Below are 26171 nucleotides of genomic sequence, written 5' to 3' on the forward strand. Positions count from 1 at the left end.
TGTATCCAGATACTACTTATAAAATGAGGAGCTTAGCACAACAATCAGTTAGTCACTTACTACAAGCCCAGGAAATTAATTCCATTTTAAATGAACCGGGTTCAGTGAAGACACGGAAAACCAATCTGAAACATGCATCGAAGAATCTTTTCATTCATATGCTGTGCGGCGATGACTCGAATATACCAGACGAATGGAAGATTGAGAATCACAGTAAGCGGATTGTGTAACGTAGTTTGCTTGACCTACAAAATACCTTAAAATCCTTTTCTCGCAATATTTTAATTGGCAATCATTCAACGGCAATTCGAACCGCCATCAGTCTGGAATACGCAACTACTCCAATAAGTTTTTGTTTAGCCAGAAAAAATACTCTGGGGCAGCCCAGCTGCGATGCTTGTATTGAAACAAAAAAAATAATAATAAACGTGAATATAATTATCAAAGTAAAGGGGTAATATAAAGCGAGGCTAGTAATATCAGATATTGTTGAGGCACAATCATTGTGGCTTGCATCAATAAGCTCAATGCAGTCCGAGTTTGTGTATGAAAAAAATAAATAAAATGGTGAGGAATACGCATTAGAAATCATTCAACGGTCACCATTATCGGATGTTATATTTTATTTTCACAACTGTATATTGTATCTAAAATATGCGTGTAGCGATGAAAACGAGACATGAATTCTGAACATATTCTATTAAACATGACAATACGATTTTACAATCGTGCTTTGATGAGTATTAACGATACAGTAAATACCTATAAGACGTGGAATTGCCATACAAAAATGATGTGATGATATTCTGAGACAAAGATAATGAATATAATGACCGGTAAAAATTGTTGGTTTCTTTCGGAGAACTTACTATCAAAATTCTTTAATATTCAATGTATAATTTCAAGTTACGTATAGATACATACATTTTCGGTTTGCTACTGAATCGTGAGTTGATGAAATTTTTACCATCGATCATTCGATGTTAAAATGTTATACAATATATTGTTTAAAAGTAACTAAAGTCACTCGTCTTGTATATAAAAAAACACCCGCTACACTAAATGCTATAACTGCATTGCAAAACTTATACAATAATCAATAAAATGGCATATTCTGTAAGCTTACAAAATAATTTCCATTTGTTAACAATTCTTTATAGGCAGACTGCTCACAGTCAAATTTTACTAAAATTTTCAACTCAGGTATTCATATATAAATTTTTTCTAAAAATAACCTACAACTCGTTTAATTTATCATAATTTCTCTACCCTCGCGATATTTTTTCAATCGAAAGCAACTCGCTAAAATTTTTGATCCTATTACAGGGAAACATCGACTAATATTTTGACTGCGAAATTTGTCGCAATAAATATTTTAATCTATATAGGTATATATTTTTACTAAATCTATAATCATTCAAATATTTTCCAAAAAAATATCTGCCGTATTTCAATTCAGCCTATCTTCCATGTTACATGGTGTTTTTTTAATTTAAAATTATTTATTTCACGAATCCAAGTCAGAAACAATTATGATATTTGAGCACTATGCATACCTATATAAGTATATGTATACATATGTGTGTGTATGTATATATATACATAATACATATATGTACTAAAAGAATCGCACGTCAAACACAATTCAAAGCAAGCCGCGATTCAAATATATCTTACGAAATAAATATTCCATTTATTTTTAACTTATTTGTTTATTTTTGATTTCTACCAGCCGATCAAAGAATTCTCCATAATATTATTAAATTTTCTTTTTCTAATTCGGTTTGCTCATAGTTGTTTTTTGTTTTGAATAAATAATTCTTGCCATTTAAAATATGTAAAACAACATCATTGTACACATCTTATATAATTACTTATGTCATTATTGTTATTATTGTTATTCCTATACATAAATATAATAATAATAATTACTATTAACTACAAGCTATACAGTTTTATACATCAAACTGTTGTATTTACAATCATGACACAGATACTTTTTGAGTAAGTATTTATATGTATGTATATACACCTATGTGAAATGTAGTACGTTTGTCACATTTTCATATCACACAAGATACAAATACAATAGACAAAGCGACAAACATCATTTCACAACATAACACATAATGTAAATATATACATATATTTATATAAATATATTACCTGTTTAATGTTTCCATGGAGCTTTTGAAACAAATTTACGTACACGGATAATACGCGCGACGCCTCTCCACAAAATTGCCTGTACCGTTTTATTATAATTACCGATTCAATCAGATATTCTTTCAATTTTACATATCATCATACGAACTCCTCAAGGTAACGTCCAAAGAGGTATATTTCACGCGACTAGATTGCATTAAAAAAAAAAAAATCCAAAAGCTTTCAAAGCTGTACAAGTCTCCCCCCTTCACTCTCCCCCAATATGAGGAAATACTGACTACACGTCCACGCCATTCTCTTGACGTATTTTATATTTCCAGGATTATTTGATAATAATATGTGCGACATTCGTTTGTCCATTTTGAATACTAAGTTTTGGCTCCAAAAATAAATAGGAACTAAACTGTTTTTCTTTTAATTATGTAAAGATCGGAACACAATCTGCTCGGAATCCAACACATCCCGACTGTCATTTGACCTTGTAATTTACTCCACTTTGTTTTCTTCTTCGTACAATGTAATTTATCAATCGACGTATAGCACTCGTCCCGCATTACGTATGGATTGTAAAGATCAAAAAATACCGGTATGACTCCTCAATAATCTCAGTGCACATAACGGTCAGGAAATGGGGTTCCGGACGTCGCAGCGATCGGATTCGATACCGAAGTTCGTTTCTTAACGAGGTGTAACTTTTACACCTAATTCTATCAACAAACTTGTTCTCATTGATAAGAAATCTGTCTGAACATGCTGCTGATCTCCTCCATGGTCTTGTTCTTTGTCTCCGGTACTTTTCTCCATACGAAAAGTATGAACACCATTTGGAGGCCGGCAAATATAAGGAAGACGTAACCTCCCAGAAGGTTCTTAAGCGGCAGAAATCCCATACTGACAACGAAATTGGCTGCCCAGTTGGTGAAGATCGCCACAGCGGTTGCCGCGGGTCTTGCGCCCTGGGAAAATAGCTCGGAGACCAAGAACCAGGGTATACTTCCCGGTCCGACAGCGAAGAACAGGACGAACATGATCGCAACGAAGATGGACAAGTTAGCCACAACGGGAACGGTCTCCTGTAAGAAAGTTAAAAAATAAAAACGTTAGTAAGTTAGATTCCTTAGACGCTATAAATTATAGGTACATGTTTTAATGCAAGTCAATTACGTCGTAGATATAATATTCGGCGAAAAACCGAGAGCTAATTTCGTCAACTTACCGCGAAAGCGAGACACGCTGTTAGGACAATACTGCTGACGAACATTCCGCTGAAACCGACGAGCAGCAAAGTTTTCCTACCGGCTTTTTCCACCAGGACAAGAGACACCAGTGTCATGAGTACGTTGATACCGCTGGTTCCAAGGGTCGCGTACTGGGCCGATATCGGGTCGAGACCAGCGGCTCTGAATATGTTTGTTGAGAATATCATCACGGCGTTTATACCGCAGAACTGTTGGGCGAGCATAATCACTATCGATATTATTATCGGAATTCTGAGTGCCGAATTGACGAATAATTCCCGCAGCGTCACCGTCGGAATCATCTTAAGCGACTCGTATTCGGCTCGCATTTCTTCCATCTCATCGTGAACTTCGATCGTGCCACGGAGCCAGGCCAGAGCTGAAAAACAGCGAAAAAAATATTGGTCAGTATATCTGTGCGGTTTAACTTGTAGATAATAATTACGATTTCTCAAAACTGTGATAATTTGAAAAATCGTTCGACGTGATGCTTCGGTTTCACCTATACCTCTCTATAGGGCCGCTCTTCATACGGCACTTCGCCAAAACGTCCTTTTTTAATTATGGTACTTTGTAGATTTACGGCTAGGTAAGCATTTTTGTAAGAAATAGAACAGAATAAAATGCTTTATGAATTAAAAACTATATTATTTTAGAAAAAATTGCAATAGATCCAGTTGACTTTGTATGGGTTGGTGAAAAAATAATTGATTCGTTACACGACTTTTCGTTTTATGGCTAACTTTTCCGTAACGTATCTAGGCCGTAAAGCGATGTATGGGTATTGTATTGACTTTGATTTTTGTCTTTTTGTTAATTACAGGTGATTAATGTCTGGCCGATTTACGATCGGTGAATCCTCACCTTTCTGGGCCTTCAAATCCTGTCCCTTGCTGAGCAAAAGGTATTTTGGACTTTCCGGGCAAATAGGTAAAGTGGCGAGTTGAAATATCGCTGGAACGATCGTGAGGGAGAGAAGTAGAGGCCACTGCTCGGCTGTCCCGAGAAGTGTCTCCATTCCAAGGATTTGGGAAGTCAAGATCGAGATGGTGATGACCAGCTGATAAACGGTCCCGACCGCGCCCCGCAAATGAACCGGAGATATTTCTGCAAGATACATCGGTGCCAGGCCGGCATTTAGGCCCGAATTTATGCCGATGAAAAATCTGCCAATAATCAGCATCTCGTAGCTTCCGGCAGCCTTAGCCGGACCTTCGAACAGCACGGTGAGGAGGACCAGGACGTTGTTGGCTAACAGGCCTCCCTTTCTGCCGAGTTTGTCCGCCACCACGCTGATCAGGGATCCGCCTATCATTCCACCGATGCAAAATATCGCAACTGCCGTAGACCATATTGTCGTCACCTCCGATTCCGTCGGACGAATATTCGTCCGATTTCCGTTCACGTCTGTTATCCACGCCGTAATAAGCTGCAAAGCAAAAGTCAATTCTTTATCTACTGCTCCACAAATTAGTCGACGTTTATTGCGTGATTTTACGCTATGTCTATGGCTTTTGAACTATTGCTACAGTCCCGACCTCGAATTATAAAATGAGCGATCTTATGACTGACGGGAATTGAATTCTGAATACTCATCTTCACGTAGATAACATTACAGCAGAACCATGATAAAAAAAAACCTAAATCAAAGTTTAGTAATCTCTATAGTTAGCATGTAAAAAGTTTATATAAATCACGAAGATTACTTGTCGGTCATATTTATATATTATCTGCGTTTATGAGTCGGATTTTTCATCGAGGCTTGCGAAACTTAGGCAGAGGTTTAACTTTTTCAATAAATAATTCATTACGAGTGAAATGTGGGTAAAAATGTAAAAATATCAAAAAATATAAATTTCTAAATCTCACCTTTTCCGGCGAATTCACAACTCCGGTGTTGTAACCGTGCTGGAAAGACGAGCCAAGGGCTGCGGCCGCAATAGCGAAAGCCAGGCGCCCATTGAGACCCTGAAACAATGAAAATACAGATGTTTGATTTGTTTTCGTGTATAATCAAGTGGTTAAACGAACTTAATTCTACTCAGCGGCACTTCCTTGAAGTCGGTGTTGAAATTAAAATTAATTTCGCACATTTTTATTGTTTGCACATCTTGAAAATCAGTCTTGCATGGTTAACGATAAATATACCATGCGAGCTTTAAGATTATCACTTGGTCTTTTGGATTTATCGCAAATATACAGGTGTAACATACAACGGGTTGATATCCTTTGTTTGTTCTTCAATAAATACATTCGCCCGAGGTTTGAAAAAGACAACTTGCACTGCACGTTTTGTAATCGAAACCTTCGACGTTTCCGCGACAATTTCCGCCTTTCAAATTCAACATTCTTTCCCGCGTTGTCGACGTCGTTTCCTCTATACAAGTTACACATACAATCTACAGCAATAGCAGGAATATGTATAATTCAGTATATTCAGAAAATATTTCCTGATGACCGTCACTGATATTGAAACTGAATTTAATGAACGTGAGCGCCAAATGCAGACGAACGCGATCCTTTATACATCGGTTTCTCAGGTTTTCTTCTTCTGTCTTCTTTTTTGTGCAACAAGAGTGATTCAAGCGAAGTATACGATGTTCGGTTGATAGAAAGCGGCCGATCGATCGACTACGATGATACCCCGCGGAGGTAACCGACGGTGACGTCAATGGTCTTCTTTTCCATCAACCTAATGATTTCTAGGCATAATTACTGCACCTTCGTCTCAATAAGGGCACAAAACTTGACGAAACTATAAATCAGGAACACCTTCGCAATAGCCATGAATGACAAATAATAAATTTAAAAATAAAAAAAAAAATAAAAAACAAAATAGAAAATATTATCTGAATAGTTGTACATGTCGACGATACGTATAAGGGACAAATCATTGAGTTGTCGGTTAATTTAATTAAAACGATGAGAATAAAAATTTCAGCTCACTGCGAATAACTTTCACCAGCATTGTTGAAATATATCGTTCGAATGTAAATTCTTCGAATCAAGGATCAATTATTATACCTATAAATAGAATCTTCACGACACGGTACAGATAAAACGAAAAATTACTTACCGATCTTTTAATGAACGGCATTTCTCGTCAAACGTTGAGAAAACAGTGCAGAGTAAACTGCGAATGTCAAGTGTATTATATTTTGTCCTGCGTGGCAGCAGGGGACTATAAAATCGCGGAGTTTTGTTTTCTTCCTTATTCTCCTTCTTCAATTCACTCGAAATGTCTCACGCGATTTATTTCTCAGTCGTACAACTAAAAGTTTTCCAAAATCGACCTGTCGATTCAATGGTTTGTTTATACGGAGTGTTGTACGGTTGTAGGACACGCGATGTGTTCGTACAGCGAAACTGTATAAAAACGCGCGATTCTGGTTACGAAACGTGTGTGCGAAGACGAAATACGCGTTGCCGCCACGTGTTTGAGAGTTGGACTGACGGGAGGCTCGTCGCCGGCGATCCTTTATATCTGAAAGAGAAACTTACGCCTGGTCCAATCGCAGTCGCGGTTTCCATTGCACACCCAACGCACACCTTCCTCCACTCCGAACGACGACGTACGTAAGTTTTTAAAACCCACTGCTCGCAAAGGCTTAACGGGTTAACACCGCGGAGTCTAGACACACCGACTTATGCAGCAGCTCGATAAAGTGCAACGGTTAACGACTTGGTAATACCGCCGCGTACGCAGATCCACGTGTAGGTAGGTATAATAATAAGATTACCTTAGACGTGGTGGAAAATCCTACGCTACGAGTGGCGAACCACTTGATTTTTCCGTGATACAAGCTTCAACGATAATTATATGCATGCTGATAAGTCGGTATACCGTAATAAATATGTATGTGCGTCAAGGAACTACCCTTCATGTGTGTCAATTACGAGATAAAAATAAAAGATGAAGGATCGATAGCCGAATTATATTAGAGTAGTAGGCGAAGTTGTTTGCTTTTTTACAAGGTCGCAGGACGCGCGCCTGATAACAACAGCTTCGATTCGAACGTCACGCGCATTGACGAAGGACGACAAAGTTCGTTTAACTCGGCGCAAAATGTTTCCGCGAAATTGAATTCGAAAGATCGTTTCTTGTGTCTTTCGTCGGTTGGGCTATTTTAATATTCTATAAATGCAATTCTTAAACTCAATGCATCGGGAAGTGTTTGGTGAAAATTTCGCACGCGATGTCTTATAAAAATGGAAACGGGAAACGTCAAATCGCGCCTAATGAGTGTAGAAATTCAGATTTTAGCTCAACTCAGCAATTAGTGCAAGAGTGCATGCATGGAGAGCAACGTCGCTCCGTAGGATTAATTTTATCGTACCTTATATACGCGTATTTATAATCGCGGGCCCCGCGATCTAAGCAAAATTTGATACTTTGGTTATTGTATATGCGATAGTTAAATAAAACCTATGCCCGTGTCTGTAATACCGACGGATACGAGACGCGCGTAGATGTCACGAGATAGATAAATAAAACGTGTTTGCCGAAATGGCACAAAGACGAAGCAAGGTTAAATTTCGCTTGTTAATTCATACGGGTAATTATTCGGCATATCAACGTCGGTAAATTGAAACACACCGAAGATTACGCCGCGTTGTCTGACGTCTTTGCCGTCTTTTATACACGCCCGGCTAGCGCACGTATTAACGTGATTTGCACTTTTCAGACTTCCAGATTCAATTAATCCAGTGACTCGGTTCACGCCGCGTAGAATAATTATTTTATCAATGATTCGGTGACCGTCCAGAATCCCCCTGCAACGAGTTCTCTCCGGATAAAATCTCGAGGACAAAATCACCCCGGACAAAATGTCCCCAAATAAATGAATAAATAACGGTACCGACATTAATAAGCGTATATTTGGGAAGGGAATTTTTTTCGGGTGAATTTTTTCAAGGGAAATATAGTGAAACTCGCGGCTTGAATGAAGAAACTAAACCGTAAATAAATGTTATTATAATACTTTCGGGGTAACGTCATCGAGATCTGTGACATAATCCATATATTTTACGACAATTGTTCGAACTACGAGGTCTCTCTAACCTTTAGTTTAAGTTTTAATATTTTCCTGTGTTGCATCTGCAGCCTATACAAACTTTTGCCGGAGCGTATACTTATACTCATAACTTATATGTATATTATCATATGCAGCAGCACTCAAAAGTATTGTGATAATATGAAATTCGTTACTACTTTGACGAATCGTTTTCCTTACTTTTCTTTATTTTAACTTTATTTTCGCGCTATAAAAATTGGTTTTTTCTAAGTAAAGAAGAACGACAGATTTAACCGTCGATATAACGACGTCGTGGACCATAGAGTTTGGAAAACTATTATTATAATCGGCAACAATATGCTAATTACGATCTCATTTGTGGAAATTAAACCTGCAGCATAGCACAGATTGAAGGAACTTTTACAGATTGAAGATTGTCGACCTACAAGAGATAGGCTTGTGTGCACGTTAATAGCGTGATTGAATATATTTGCGGTGACGACGGAGGCGAGCTATCTGAAAAAATTAGGCTATCAGATATAAGTGTGCCGATTTAATTGTCCGTGGAATGCGGTGCGCACCTTGTTTGGTGAACGGGGTACAACCCGTGCAGTACAGGTATATGTATAGTGTTTCAAAATGTTGTTAGTTTATTGCGACAGAGCAATAGAACGGTAACCTGTCTGCACCTACGATGATATAAACGTAGCAGATTGACTGATAATTAAGCGTATTATATTGCACGTATAACGATTAATGTTAAGTATATTACAATATATATAATAATAGTGTCGAGAACTTGTTTGTCATTGCAATGTAAAATTATATAGGGTATAATGTCAAAGTTACGTGTGTACGGTATTATTATATAATTTTAATACACTCAATTTCAATCCTAAGTAACTGATTATTTGAACAACATCGGAGTAAGTCCCATTGACCTATAATTATTTTATCAAAAAATTTTTACTGCTGCCAATTACTAACTAACGAAAACAAAAGTTAGATTTTAGATAAGTGCGATGGTTACGTATTTCTTGGCCGAATCCAAACTTTGTCATCTCGTCGAAATACTATAACAATATAATTTCACACATTAGATTATTTTTTATCAACTTACAATCTGAGGATAAAAAAACCTCTGTCTCACAAATGTTGTACATTAAGCTAATTAAGGGGGTATTCTAGTGTAGAAATTTGAAAAAATCGATTTTTTTTTTTTATATTTTCAAAGCTTAACCTTTCAAAAATGTGTCCTTAAAAGGACAAGTCAAAATTTCAATTATTTTCAGAGATATAGCTATTTTAGTGACACGTCTTCAATACTGGCTCGGCTGGAACGAATTTTACTCGAAACTTTAAACGCGTTGTTCTCAAAACTACATTTTTCAAAACGGTTGACATGATTTCTCAAGTTCTATTGAACCGATTTACTTGAAATTTGGTGAGAATCTTCTCAATACATGTCTCTATCGCACGAACTATTATTATAACGAAATAATAATTTTTACTATTTTTAAAAAATTCAGAAACGTCCAAAAAAGTCAAAAAAAACGTATTATTTTTTTTTCGACTTTTTTTTAGTTAGTACGATAGCTGCATTTATGTAGATTAATAATCTTTTTTTTTTTTTTTTCTGATTTCGAAAATGCTTGCAATCGTGACAACATTGGCGCGCCATTTTTTTTGTACCCCCCACTTCAACAACTCATAGCACTTTCAATTTTGTATTTTTTGACTTGTTTTTTTTTTTTTGTAATCGTGAAATAATAATAAACGCCTGATAAAAAAATGGATGGTAAAAATATTTTTTGTTTTTTGTTTATAGCACTTCAAAAAACACCTCAAATTCATGCCTCTACACTAGAATACCCCCTTAATATATGAATCGAGTGTGCTTGCCCGTTTTATTGAAATGGCGGAAAAACCGTACACGGAGTTTGAAATTCAGTTTGAAGAAAAAAAAAATCGAATCACAAGAATTTGAATCTGTTAACTTAATTATTTGAAATTTTCGATCCCGACCTTCAATTAAATCGATGCACATCAGTTATCGGGAGTCAGTATCAATGAGTAAATATTGTAAAGGTTTGGTTCGCGACCTCTAAGCACCGGCAGAGGACGAGGGCCCGAGTTAACGCGAATCGTAGTTTCCAGACCTCGGTCGGACCCCGATTAGACCAGACGCAATGACGGGGAGAAAGAGAGAGAGAGAGAGAGAGAGAGAGAGAGAGAGAGAGAAGGAAAAAGGTAAAACCGAGAAAGAAGGAGAGGTGGAATAAAAGCAAAAAGCTAATGCAAACAAAAAAGGAAAGAAAAAAACCGTCGTCGAGGGGGAGCGCCGGTCGCCTCATGCGGCTACATTCCGCGCGACGCGACGGCCGCCGCGTCATCGTAACAGCAGAGCAACGGCACAGCTGCTGACGCGTGGAGGCTCGTCGAGTTGAGCCAATCGGCGTGAAGCAGCGCGCGCCATACCTCCGCGGCAACCAATCAGAGCTCGGCGACACACTTTCGCGTCGTGAAGGCGCGTCTGCGACCTCGGAGAGAAGTTATTGCTGCTCATAAAGTGACTAGGTTCACTTCGACGAGAATATACTCGAACGCGTTCAGCGCATGCGTTTGCGGCAATTATACCCGTGACGAAACGCTGGATGGAATATTAAACCTACACAATCTATGCGTGATGCGATTTGCACGTTTTTTCCCTATCTACGTGTGTAAATGATATAAAAGAACGTGAAATCCCGGTTGATTCATTTCATGTATAAACGAACACCGCCGCCGAGGTATCGAAGGATCATTATTTGCTAGCGATAAATTCGTCGAAATTAGATTATCTCTCTTCCGCATATTTGCGCACGTGGCGTCGCTGCTGCCTTTTCATATGTACAATATACGTATGTCCATACAGATAGGCGTATGTATATATATAGGCGTGTTTCATGTGCGGTGTTTGCGCAGGGTTGCGCACTTTGGACGTTAAAATGTTTACATCGTCATCGTTCGTTACCAAATATATCCTCATAAAGGACATTGAGTAAAATTTAGCAAATTACTAGGCAATGACATCAATTTATCTGATAGTTTATATAATAATTTTTCAACCTGAGGGACACATGTGTCTATACGCTGATTTGTATTAATACTGTTCATGATTTATTTTTTTCCAATTTGTTATACACAAATCGACGAACTGATTATCGATTATTCGTAAAAACGAATTTGCTCTTCTCGTTTTTAGTTAATCAATGTTTTTCGAATATTTATTTATGCGCCAAAGTGTCGGTAAAAAAGATGCAGATTATTGGATGGTAAAAAATTGATAACAATGTAGAAAGATCAGAAAATATAAACATCTCAATATCGAATTTTCAAAGACGGTGAAATATATTTGACAGAAATTTGAAATATACAGGAAATTTGAAGTATATAAAAGTCATTATGTACAGTAAGGTCAAATTATAGAAAGGTCAAGATACATACATACATTTCAATTTTTTTGCTCCGGTACTGAGAATTTAAAAATTCTTTAAAATCGATTATCCCCACCTGTACGAATCGGCAAGAAGGATTCTGGTGGGGGGATTGGGGACAAAATATTATATTATACAGGGCGGATTATGCTGTGTGTGTCGGTAACAAAAGGTGAGTTAGCATATCGATCGCGAAATACTTGCTGCGTCTACCGCTTCGTCATACTTCGCAGCTATTGGTCGAATGGGAAAGGCTCGTCACGGTGACGCGACGTAGATAGATGTAGTGCACCGTACACGTATTTTAAATAATACCACATAACAGCTGTATACACGTCTGGCTGCACGTAGGCATGTTGTGGCTTTGGAGAAAGAAGGATCGCGACGTCGTTGAACGTTCGTTGTTACTAACGGGATTTACCACTGTACAAAGTTTGTTAGATGTATACAATAGAGAAAATAAATATATCCATAATATAGGTTATGTTTACACTTTCCTACATGCGCGTAAATTTCCAGAGGGAAAAAACTTTCCCATTATAATTCGTGTTAAATAAATACGTTCTTTTCAAATGAATACTTTATTGTATATAACTGTAAACGATTATAATTCAGTGAATTAATTATTCTTGTTTCCACGTAACATTCATCATTTTACTCGAATTAGATGAAAACGGAAAATTATTATCGTGATTTGTTAGCTACAATCATATTAATATTCTACTATATTTCTATGTACAAAATTCGATCGTTTTTCATTATCGATATCGATTTAAACATTACCGTGTTAAAGATAATTATACAATTTGATAAATCAAACTTAGTATATATTTGTGTTAGACGATGACGTAAATGCTGTACTTTAGTCCATGGACGGTACGCACTTGTGCATGTAAAAGAAACCTGTCCGCTATGCGAAAAACTCTCCGAATTAATGATAAAAACGTGTTTTTCATCTCTCTTATACTGTTTTACCCTTATAAAGTTTGTACACCCCAGAAGGATAAAATTATTTTCTTATCGCCTCGATTGCAGCTGTACAAAGGCTGAAATTTACTAATAAAGATCTAATCAACTTTTCTCTCATTACCACAAACTCTATAATAAACCGGAAATCAGCTGTCGAGCGTTTATTCAAATATGTTGCGTAGGACACGTTCAGCGTTTCGTACAAGTTGCATTACGTATACAATATACATATATACCGTGAGTTTTTCTAGAATGGACTTGCCCGACAACTGCAACCTTGGAACTTGTCTAGTTTATAAGCATAGCCACCTTCGTAAAAATTTTACACTATTCTAGAAAATAGTGAGCCGGCCATTGTTAATGCACCAAGGATTACGGTTGACTGTCATTTGTTAACCTGTCGATTCTAGGGAATTTGTTCTTGTCGGAAAAGGTTTGCTTCAGGCTGGGAAATGGATGTCGGCCAATCAAAATTAAGCAAGGAGAATTGCGCGCGCTACGAGCAGGTCGTTTCAAGAAGAACTCTCCGTATGAATATGTTCATGACACATGTCGTATGAATTTAAAATTCAAACTCTTGACGAGTTTGCGCGCGTCATTCACGAGGTGGAGACCTTTACATCGGCTATTCTGCATTTCAATTCGATATCTATATACGAGGCCTTCGTCTCTGTTAGCTGAGAAAAGTAAAACGTGTATAAAAAACGACGGTATGAAATACAATTTGAGAATATTCCGACGTTTCAGCGGTACAGCTATTTGTCAGTTTGAGGTTCTTCAAACTTCAAACTCCGTGCCTGTACATATATGTATAACTATACATGTATAAAGTATACGACTCGAGAGTCGAATAATCATTACCCAGGAAATTTGAATTTCCGCCACGTCACGCGTTAACGTTCATTAATTCCTTCACATCTTTCGATGGATTTAAACGTGGGCTGCGCAAAATTCAGCACAGGCTTATAGGTATTAGGTGCGAAGATGTATGATTTACATGTAATAAAATACTTGACCGACTGTCTATTGCATTCAACTTTTGGCTGAACGTGCAAAGAATTTCGTCCGTCGGAGTCGAGTTGATTGGCGTTATGAATTACGTTCTAAAATCACCTACTATACGTTTGTCGCTGTAGCTAACTGCCGATGTATAATGTCAAGACTTATTATGTTGCAATTCCTATAAACCGTCGGCTCAAGACGACATTCAAAGATCATTATAAACTGCAGCAGAGAGCGGCACCGAAATCCAATCACTTGTAACGGCCGTGAACTTACAATAGCGTCTAGACGATATTATGCATGATTATAGTATGTCGAAAAAGAGACATCACGTACTTATTTGCTGTATGCATAATACAACGCGTAGCGAAATCGAATTTGAAGTTTTTTTCTTCGTTTCACCATACTTTTCATGTATAAAAAATAATTATTTCTGTACATACAAGATTGAAAAGTGATCTTTATGATAATCATCAACATCATTAAGATTATTATTTAGAAGAGGAACGAATTTTAAAAATTTGCAGCCTGCAAAGAGTTTGATATATTGTGTATGTACATGTAATATAACATAGTTACATGTAGAATGACCTCGCTGATATTCAATAACCGAGCGCTCTTATAAACAAGAGGTACAGTTGGCCCGCACACGCATCGCAAAGATATAGGTGTACATATAAAACTAATGTATGCCTTTACATTATTATGGGAGTTATAAGGTATACACTTGCAAAGTTTGAAGAAAAAATAAAACACAAGTTGACAAAGAAAATGGATGAGGAAAAAAAAATGCAAAGATAATAACAACAATATCGTCAGTCATTCGATAAACTTGGAAGGAAATATGATCAAGCGAACGCTCACGGAGCGACTTTATGTGTATATCTGTATATACTCGTATGTATAATGGTATAAAATGGGAAACGAGATTCGTTCTGGGCTCTGCTCTGCACTTTAGCCCACGCTTTGTCTGCCAGAGATAATTCTGCACTCATGTGTACGATAGCGAATTATTGTATTATACGCAGCATTCCTTGACTTCCCTACGCCGGTCAATGCTCCGTTGTAAGTTAGTTCTGATTTGAAAATTTAGCGTGTGATTGTTATACGCGAAGCTTCCGTACGTCGCTTCTTTCCCTGCCTCGTAGTGTTGAAAAATGAAATGAAAAGAGGTTGAAATTGGCGACGATGCATGGTTGCGAAATAAAATCGTTGTTATGGAACATTATGCGATAAACCGTATAAGACTAAGTAATAAAGCGGAATATTGTTTTGCAAAAATTCAATTGATCCTTAAACCATTAAAAAAGTTTGATAGTAACGAAGTTTTTTGGTCAATGTTAATCGTCAAACAAACATTATTAATTTCAACCTCAGTATGTTACAAATGTAACGTGAAATATAAGTGCTTATAATTTGAGACGTTACCTGCGGATTTCTCAGAGTCATGGTTTGAATAGTGTCCAAATGTTCGCGCAGCTTCTCAAAGAGTCAGAATCAGAGTAAAAGTTGGTCAGATACGTTTGACGAAAAAATAATCGACGAGTCTGCAGCTTCTCGATATAATATCTTCGTATTCTTCTCGCTTTCGTACGTGCACTAATTTATACAGAACGAACGTAAAAAACCTGAGACCGTTTCACATTGGCACTAAAAATTACGGAAGCAAGTATCGTCGATCTACCGCGACGGTGTTAACGCACGGATAAAATTGATCGATCGTTTTTCAGGTGTTGCTGGATCGCGTGTGATCGAGACGCGTGAAAACAGACGACGGATTCTCTGCTGCAACCGCTGCAACTGACGCGGATCGGTGGATCTGCGGATCGGTACGTATAATATACCCCCTGAAGCATGCGGCTGAAACTCCGGTTGGGGAGAAAAAGCAACTACGTTATCAACGGACCGGCTCTGTAATACCGATACAGACTGAGCACGGTAGCTACTCAGTGTAATTATGACCGTGCACATGAGTGCGCAAACTTGTATATACCTGATTGTACGTAAAAAGCGCACATATACACTTCGGCTCCGTAAATCTTCCCTCCCACCTTCGCTACCTCCCTCCTCCTCACCTTTCGTCGCATGTATATACCTACAGACACGCAAGCACGAGCATCCTCAAACGAATATCGGAGTGTTTGCACAAGGCGTGCGCGCACATATGCACACACACTCGCTCCTCTCAGATATGGCCAATGTCTGTAATAAGCGAAATTTTCGTTTTGGATATGGGTGTGGGTAGAATCGTTATACCTATAAAGCTGTTGATCGGTTGACGATGAATCGAAAATTTTGTCTCTCGAGAGATAGTGCAGCTACTACGTATTGTTAACGCGTGTATTTATATAACTATATATATATATATATATATATATATACTATATACTATATACTATGTATATATACATATATTATATATATACATAGACGAAACAGATATATTATATTACACGACGGGATGTCGATGAATTATATAACGGGTATATTATTCTAAGACGAATTATAAGTTGTTAGGTATTATTGAGAGACGGGTATGGGTATATTTTATAACAACGATCATCGTCGTCGTCATTATTCAGACATTATAATACATTGCGCTGTTGCGTATACACGCATGTGTGAACATTTAAGCCACCGCCGCCACATCGCATCGCACGGGCAAAGTTCAAAATAGCTACCTGATGTTCGATATGAATGTTGCATACGTGTACAATACGTACGTATGTACGTACGCCTTGGCTTTCCGCGCGCTTGAAAATATAGCTACGATTTATCAGCCGGTCGGATCTTAGCGCAAAATGTTTAATTAATCGCGTGTTAAATATTTCAAATCCTCGTATATTACGATATGTATAATATATAATATCGAGTTTGTCTTTGAGGATATTTCAGATTGTATGAAAACGTGTGATAGATTTTATCGATATTACGATCAATTGCTTTTTCAAACAACATTTCCAGTCTCGTTACAATCTGTCTCGTTTCGATACTCGGTTATCGCAATATTACCCAAATGGCGCCGTGCGATTTTTTTATGTTGACCACGGGTTGCCACGGGGTTATCGTTCGAGAAAGACCGGCAGACACGAACAGCACCACCCACTGTTTACGTTACGCCATGCACAGTTAATTTGGATTGCAGCCAATATCACTTGCGCAAGATTTATCATTTTTTTTTTTTTTTTTCCTTCAAAACTAGACGTTCGGACGATAACAATATCATTCCGAAAGCGATAATTATAGGTTATTTTCCATTGATTCGTACTTCAGAAGAAACGTATTCGAATTTCGTCAGTTTCACGCATTTTACGGTATATTCGATATTATGGATCGTTAAGTTTTTTATGCAAAAACTATCCGTGTATTTATTTATTTTTTTTCAACAGCCCGACCAATTTTCACTATAAGAAAGTTTTACTTGTAAAAACCAGGTGAAAATAAAAATTACGATAAATACAATGCTGACGTAGCATATTTGCGCGGCGTTACATAACGCTGCGTAATAATTATTACATACACAGGCACACGAGTATGTGTGTACATAATTTTTATGGCAACCCTGCAGTGTGGTTGAATGTTTCTGCACACTCTGAGCAATTTGTCTATTATAATTTATAGGTGAAAAAAGTGAGTATAATTAACGGTAGTCACTATACAGTGACTAGAATAATTTTATACTCAATACAAAGTCTAATTTTGCTCCGAAGTATTTGGTATTATAGACATCGCGTGTACATATTACATATATATAACTATTGAGTTATTATACAACTATAAAAAAGTTACAAGTGATGAAAACCCGAGGTCAGACGGAACGTTTCTCGGTATTATGGGTTGTCAATTTTTTTTAAACAATATCTTTGCAAGCACTTAGCTAAAAAATAAATTGTAAAACTGCGGCTGGTTCTATTCAAACATAAAAACAGAACAAAATAACAAAAAAAAGATGTGTTTATTATACACGTGAACTTTTCTATCCGCGATTGTGATAATATTCGTGCATCAGCTAGTGAAGAGGAGAAAGAGAAAACTCGAGCAATTAGGCGGAGGTGTAAGGTTCAACGGGTTACAAACGTCGGGAGACAATTGATACTGAAAACAAGAGTAACTGGGACTCCGACAAACACTCGTCATACGATCACAGTTAAATAACATGAGTACGAAAGATCCACACAATATGCATATGTGTAGGGGACAAAATGAACTTGCCGTAAACTTTTACGAGAGCGTTAAACTACTGATAATTATAGCAAACGGATCATTGGGTGACCCCTGTCAATTATCTAATGTGTTTGCTGCTGCTGATGCGCGGTGACTGAATATAAATTTATAATCGAATATTACAGATGTTGCACTAAACGCCAAGTAAATATCCATTTTAATATTTTCAATGCGTGTATTAGAGGAAAATTATCTGAAATCGAAAATGCGCTGCAAGTTATTTCGTCTCGTTATTGGCTCATGGAAGAATAATCAAAGCTTATAAAATACGAATCTTAACTCGAGATTGAATTTTCTAATATCTCACGCTCTTCTCAAGTAAATTACGAAGGCAATTCTTCGGAATTATATATTTTTGAACATCGTTTCGAGTCTGAAAACCACGGCGAAGGTCGGACGTACCTGGTTTAAAAATACGATGGACATTTTTGTGACGAACGACTGGCCTAGAGAATTTAGTCTGCGTAGATTGACTGGTTTAAATTGTATTTTATGCACGTAGACTAGGGTGTTTAAAGAAAAATAATAATTTCTGTTTAACCTCCAAACAGGTTCGAAAGTTTCATTTAGGTATAAAAATACGCATGTTAAAATTTGAGCTCTTAATATTAACATTAAGATGTTGCGCATCGCACTTTTTTATTTTCCTCAAAAATAACACGGACAAAATGGTTGTTGCTCCGTCTCATTATTGTAACTGGCTAACGATGCGACGTACAGAAAATTCACATACATATTTTTGTAGAGAATTGAACGCTCACAATTCAAAAAAGACTTTAAATAACTTTTGAAAGAGTATATTTATCATAAAACGACTAGAGACCTTTTTTCGGAGGATTCAATTATTTATTTTACTTATTTTCTAATAAATTCACTAGATCAAAATTTATTCAAAGACTTTAAATAAATTTTTAAGGGGTAGATTTAGGTAAGTTAGATTTTTTCTCCAAACACCTTAATGTATACCGTGCATGTTGTTTTTGACATGCATGTAAGTAATTACAGAGTGTATAATTGAGGTGAAACAATCGTGGGAATGGATTAACAAATATTTAAATGAACTAGTGAAAGGACAAAACGCGGCGACATGTTTCACATCATGTAATAAAAATCTAGACCGCGCGCAAGGTTATAATCGGATATATCACACGAGCTAGTTGTAACGAAATGTATATCAGTTAATTAATTCCAAGCAGTTATCCGTAAGGAGCATTTTTTTCTGGTTGCGATTACACGCATGCAGGTATCAATCGGTTCGACCGCATGAAAGTTATTCGCAGCCGCTAATTGTGTACATACAAAACAGACTTTATTCACACAATTTGCAAGAATAATTATTACTGCAAAGTAAATAATATCGCGTGTATTATAGTTGCTGTACCGAGGTAATACGAGCTGTATAAGGTTCAGTTTTACGCCCTCGAGGTTGTTTTCAGAGTATCGATGGACAGACGCTACGATAATCAGCCTGCAAAGAGTATCTCGTTGTTGCTAAGCAGATATTGTATCTTTGGCGGTCGGCGCGACATGCGAAACTCAAATTTTCTAATCGAAATTGCGATAACGTTGATTTTTACACTCTTTTCTGTGATTCTTTGCCTTTTATTTTTCAAGGAGAGAAGCGAAGAGTTAATTCGTGTCATCCTTTTTTTTTTTAATTCTACGGTTAACGCAATATTTGATCTTAATTGCTGATCAGAATAGATATAGTAGTCGAATATCAAGAAAATATTTACGCAACTTTACCAACGCGGTGTTGAAATAAAATCTCTCATCGTTAGGAGTATTCTATAGAAAATAATGTTACAGTCAAAATAAATCACTTCAGCATGAAATCTCACGAAATCTACTAGATTTTTTAAGATTTTTAATTGATTTGAAATAAAATACAATATTGGTATTTTTATTTGTGTGCATTATTTATAGGTGAAAATGAAATAATTATTCAACGTGCGACTGTATGCCATATAGCAATGAATATCTGATGTAGAAGTATCGATCCTTGACTATCAGAGCTTTATAAATTTGAAAAATTGAAATTGGTAAAAATCGCTCGGATTCTTCTTGAAAAATCTGAAGACACGGTTTCCTTTAGTGTCGTTATTTAGTGATATTTTCCGAAGATACAGGGTATAAAAACATGCGTATTCCGTGAAAACGACGGACTAAAGTTTAAACAAAATCCACGATAAGCTTGTGTACCGAGCGTTGGTCAAGTGCATCGTCATTTAGCGTGTCGAGCACATACGACGTACGGAGATAATTATACGGGGGAATAATACGCGACCCGTATTTCAAAGGTCAACCACTCCTGACTTCTGTTCTGCGGTTATCTGCAATCCTGCATTTGCGTTTCACGCATTATTTACGTCCTACGCGTATTTTTTTTCAAAAACTCGACTCCTGACCTTAAATCTTTAGTACACTATCAATACCGATAAATATTTACCACAGAACGATAAAAACGCGGCGTTTCGTTTTTTACACGTATAACAACCTGGATTTCATTGATAGGTAGAAGGATTCTGGTCCTGTGTACATAATTGAATCAGGTTTTAAATAGAAAAATAAAAAACACCTCATACGGTAAAAATACCACGTAAAAGATGCTCTACAGCCGAATTCAATTTATTACACACGTGACCCGATAATTTAACTGCGCGTAATTTCAATTAAATTTTCTTCCAGGGACGACTAATTTGGACGGATGTACTAACTGCGTAGGCTAATGATACATGTAATATACCGAGTGTGCAGGGTTACATACGCTATATACAGCATCCCTGGATATAATCCTCATGCGGAGATGAATTAATCTAATTAAAGTTGCATAATGATACGCATACCTTCAATCTATTGACAGCTAAAACGCAACCTACTGCATTGTGACTCGGTAATTGTTTGTCATTTCAGACACGGATGGTTTGTGATTTGATAGATTACAATCCGTCAGCGAGTTTCCAACGATTACAATCAGATCCATGCGCGAATTTTTTTTTCCAAGAATATAATATACGCAACATAATTATTAGATCGATTAAAGTTGTAAATTTTGAAATCGGAAACAACGTTTCTGGAACAATGAATCATCATTGATCGGTATACTGAAAAGTTAAATATCTCCGTGTGATACGTGGGTGTACACGAATTGATAATCATATGCAGAAATGAAGAAGAACTCCGTCAACTCGGCCACTTTTTTTTCGACCATCTCAGATCTGCCCCATAATTGGTTATATCAAAGTATTACTAAAAGGTACTCTATGTGAATTTTTTTTACCGTAGAACCTTGACCTATGCCACTTTGGCGATTTTTTGGTGACATTGTCACACATATTGGAAGACTCTGTAATTTTTTCAGCAAAACAAAAAAGGGTCCACCTTGAAAAAAAAAAAAATTATTTTTTCCTTCTTTGGTAAAAAATCAGCGTTACCGGAACGTAAAATTTTTTTCAAAAATTCCTCTCGAAAGCTAATAAAAAACTGCAACTTTTATATGGAGTCATATTTTTTTTCAGTTACTTCAAGTTTCCGAGATAAATTCATTTGAAAAAAAAACGGCAACTTCTCAAATAATGAATTAAAAAATCTGAAAAATTTCACATAGATTACCTTTTAGTAATACTTTGATATAACCAATTACGGGGCAGATCTGAGATGGTCGAAAACAAAGTGACCGAGTTGACGGAGATACCCTCTTATAGATCTCGATGTCAATTTATTAGCTCTGGTGGATGCTGCATATCGCTATGCACGTTGTTGCATCCATTCGCGGTCTTTCAATTGTCACAATAAAGTCACGGTATAGTGGGAGTAAATCACGCCCGCACATTACATACGAATGTGTGCATTTTACGCGATGCAGTTTAGTTAACTTGCACGTACCAGACTAACCAGACCGAACAAAACTAGGATTAAGATTTATTATAACTGAATTAATCAAAATCCGACAAATTTTTTTTCAGCACAAGATCTGACATATTTTCACGCTGAGAGAAATTTTTAGTTCCAATTACCGCTCGTCCTTAACTATTTTCATTTTTTACCACAATCGAGAAATATAGTTCTAGGTATAAAATGAAAATCAGTTTTCTAGCTGTTACCGGAAAGTCTAGTATACGTTACTGTTCTTTCTCATTACGATCACTGTTGCTGGATTTTCTTGCAACTGTTGCGAAAATTTAACGCTCGTGCAACGATAAATTGACGTTAAAGCCTTGTTTAACTAAAAAAGTGGAGTAAACCTCAGAAACTGATTTTGCGTTGCAATCACCAAAAAAGGATCGACGATGGCGCAAAATGGTTAGGCGTACCTCGTTTTTCGTAATTTCAACAATATTCAAACACTTTTGTTTAACGATACCTGTTTTGCTGAATTTTTCCAGTCACTGTAACAAATGAAATTTTCTTCAGTGCAGACACTTCCTCCGTGGTCGGAAAATTCTTATATTGTAATCACGTTGTATTCAACCGGTTACAGTCTGCGGGCTTATAAACCGGAAATGGCCAAATCTTGCCAGACTTTCGGTTAATAAATTTCAATTCATCAGATGGAATATGTCGTGCAGCGTATGTTGTTCGACTTGTTTGTCCGCGATCATAGGGTAGGTATGTATCATTTTATTAGATAAGTGGCGATGTCCTACCAGCAATTTCGTCATTGTCGCATACACACGGAGAGACCACCGTACGAATCAAATATATGGTACATGCACGAGTATATCTGTTGTCGCAATTTCCGCACGCGTATAATTCGCGTTACGTTGCACACAGCTGGTTCAATTCGACCGAGCATTGGAACAATATTTAACGTCTCATCGCCTGCAGTTGCTTATAAGTTGTATAAATTTTATCACGTATAAAATTTACCAAAAACATTCCAATAATCGTTCCGTCTACCTTGTACTCACCCAATCCTTTTCTCCAGCTCTGTATTGCTTTGAATAAAAAGAATAACACGTTTTATTCATTGAAACGGTTCGAATTTTTCTACACGCATGCAAAAGATGCGGCGCATGCTTTATACATACTCTAAAAACTTCTAATATCCGAGTATACGGATTATTATAATATTCTATAGTTTAACGCCAATTGTATAAATATTAAACTTAACGGTTGGAATATTTTTCTACGTATTTTACATGCAGCGAGCTCTCAAATGATATATTTTTTTTCTATGTTACAGGATTTTGTTCAACTTTTTTGTTCCATCTTCAGGTAAACATTTACTTTCTTGCTTGAGCAAAGATTTTTACCTTCGTTGTCGGATTCAAGGCTGTTGGAGTAGACGGTTGTTCCTCGATTACGTTTTTTGACTGACAATGTTAGATAAAGACAAAAGCAGTTAGTCAACATTTTTCAACGTTAGATATCCATAAAAAAACATCATCTTTTTATGTAAAAATTATACATAGAGATTATTTGTGATATTGTAATATATTATGCACGATATATCACTTAGGCGGATTTATTATTCTTTACCTTTTCCTCCTCCATATTTAGAGCTGCTTGAAAACAGGAAAGAGATATTTTTTTTTTTTTATTTCGATTGAAAAATTAACCACTAGCCGCTTTGCAGTTTATTACACGTGCGATAAAATATATAAAATGAAATATATGTATAATATATGTTACATATCGAAGGAAAATAACCACATTTTATATCGTGTGATAAATATAAAATCGCGTGCAAGTAGTAAACGATGATAATAACATAATATTCTTCGTGTGTTTAATGAAGTAGTTTCTGACATGAGTGCGAATATAATATATATATGCGTGTGTGTATATATATGTAAATACACATCGCAGACTCGTGACAAAATTTACACCCATTATCGACGAGTCTGAGACGCATTCGCAAGCGAAGAACATACACGTATAAGATACGTCGATATACGTTTAGAGCAATTATTACGTATCGGCAAATAAATTCTGCAGGTAAAAATAGATCAATCAATTCAAAGCTCAGATGCTATTATTTCTTATTTCGATTCGAACGCGTCGATAATTGTAACATCTCACCCTTCCGGCCATTAAACGTAATTTAAAAAACGTAATTTACGTCTAGCAGGACAAGCGTGTCTTGCGTATCTTTTATATTCATATTGATATAACACATTATATTCCTAAATATGAACAAGACGTTTTAGAAACACGATAACAGCTCGTCGCGATATATAAATTCCCGCGTAAAATCGACGAATGAACTTGAACAATCAGTATGCACAAAATACGTGAGTCGTTCCGTGTTCACTGTTTTTCCTTTCTTTTCTCTACTCAATTTCGTACACCGATTCGAAAGATCAACCGAACGGGTCAGCCGTAGATATAAATATTATACATTCATAAAAAAATAAAAAACACATTCTGAAATAGTTTGCAGACCACGCGACGCGTAAACGTATAATTAGATTTAACGGTGATGTACCGGTTTGCTTTCTGTACTCGTTGATAAAAGTGGGTGTGAACTCGTCAAGGGTAACCAGAGGTCAAACCGCGCCACTGTTATTACGGATTTACGCACATTATATTGCAAGTATCGTACATTCCAAGAATGATCATTTATCGCGAGTTTCAGCTTTGCAAATTTTTACCAACACTATTTACTTCTGCGTTAACGCATATTTATATTGTAATGCAATTTCTTGAAAGAGTTTTTTATAAGAATAAATGTGTAACCGACTCTATTACATCCTACAAATTTTATACGTGTAAGATTAATGTAACGCAATAGCTCCAGCCGCATATATTGTAACGTCACGTGTGTGTAAATATACAACATAGAACGAGAATTAAATCGTTAACCACTAATTGCTTTTGCAAAAATCAATTAGCGGTCTTCCAGTCGGATGATCTGTGCTGCAGCAGTAAATTTAGAGACGGTTGGTATTTAATTTGTATTAGTGTTATCGAGACCTCGAGCTTAAAAAAAGTCGAGACGCTAGCTCGCTTCGTTTTGAGTGATTAATCTCGACATTTATATCGTTAATACAACCTTATACTTGTACGCCGACGACCGTCAGTTATAAAGAAGAAAAATATTCAAGTGTACAAAGTTGATTCTTTCGTATGGATGAATAAAATGCAGTAAAAAAAATTATTTTTGAATTTTGACTTACAATTAGTTGTATAAAACTATATAATATAACCTGATTGTTTTCAACAAATATTATCAATCAATGTAAGATTATAGAGGAGGTATTTTATTTACGCAATGCAAGATATAGATACGAGGCGCAACTCTACAGATTTTAATAAACGATTTTCAATTCGATAAACCCGCAACATTCGACACAATCAGAGCCAAGTTAATTGTTGTTGTAATCACTAAAGGCAACGATTTTATCGTAGGATCTGTACGATATACATTCCTCGCGAGTTAGTGATAAGCGGCGATTTTTCGATCAGAACTTAAAGGCAGAAACATGTTGCCAAAGTTATTAAAAAGATTTTGATAATATTTGCACTTTCATTGCCAGTACACACACGATGCGTTGCTAAGATATCTAATCTGCAGCTAATCCGCGTGTATTAGTTAAACTATATGCACAATTACATACAATCGTTTAGTGAAAATGCGACGATGAAGTGGACTTCACATCTGCGGAGACGGATTTATTTATAGCGTGTAGTAAATTTTTCTATCACTTTCATTTCACCGAATGATTGACAGGTGTTCTTACGTCTTGTAGAAGATATTATTATACATAATAATATAACATAAGGTAAAAGCTAGACGCAAGTTACACGGATATGATAATTCAAGGCTCATATACAACAATCGGATAATTATTATATCGGAGCAGTGCTAATCGAACATTTCACTCATACCGAAGTTAACGCGCAAATCCAATACCGCGCTTTTCAATAAATCAACAATGTACAATCGAGCCATCGGATTTTTTTTTTTTTTTCTCAGTTTTAAAGGAAGAAGGAGACACTCTCTTAATGTCGTGAAGTTAGAATTCAATCCAATCGAGTGAAATTTAGAGTGATTTTTTTCACTCCCAGCGTTTGGAGTGTAAAAGTTCGCTATTGAATATTGAATATTCCACTCCATAACGCGAGTTGCTCAGTTT

General features: G+C 36.5%; 1 protein-coding gene across 4 annotated transcripts in view; it reads right to left on the reverse strand.

Annotated features, from left to right (window-relative positions):
* Positions 1-605: 605 nt before the first annotated feature.
* LOC124216904 (solute carrier family 2, facilitated glucose transporter member 4) overlaps positions 606-26171 on the reverse strand; it is a 36468-nt gene continuing 10902 nt past the window's right edge. The window contains exons 2-8 of one of the 4 annotated variants that reach the window (XM_046622000.2): positions 23572-23594; positions 23346-23405; positions 23001-23027; positions 5274-5372; positions 4269-4833; positions 3383-3783; positions 606-3239 (exon numbers count right to left, since the gene is read on the reverse strand). In XM_046622000.2, coding sequence (XP_046477956.1) covers positions 2892-3239; positions 3383-3783; positions 4269-4833; positions 5274-5372; positions 23001-23027; positions 23346-23405; positions 23572-23586 — 1515 coding nt within the window. In that variant the 5' untranslated portion in view covers positions 23587-23594 and the 3' untranslated portion in view covers positions 606-2891. Of the gene's footprint in view, positions 3240-3382; positions 3784-4268; positions 4834-5273; positions 5373-6480; positions 6868-15294; positions 15436-23000; positions 23028-23345; positions 23406-23571; positions 23595-26171 lie in introns of those variants that run through there. The other 3 variants (XM_046622001.2, XM_046622002.2, XM_046621999.2) reach the window with 3 other exon arrangements.

The sequence above is a fragment of the Neodiprion pinetum genome, chromosome 4 (assembly GCF_021155775.2).
Source record: "Neodiprion pinetum isolate iyNeoPine1 chromosome 4, iyNeoPine1.2, whole genome shotgun sequence".
Lineage (NCBI taxonomy): Eukaryota > Metazoa > Arthropoda > Insecta > Hymenoptera > Diprionidae > Neodiprion > Neodiprion pinetum.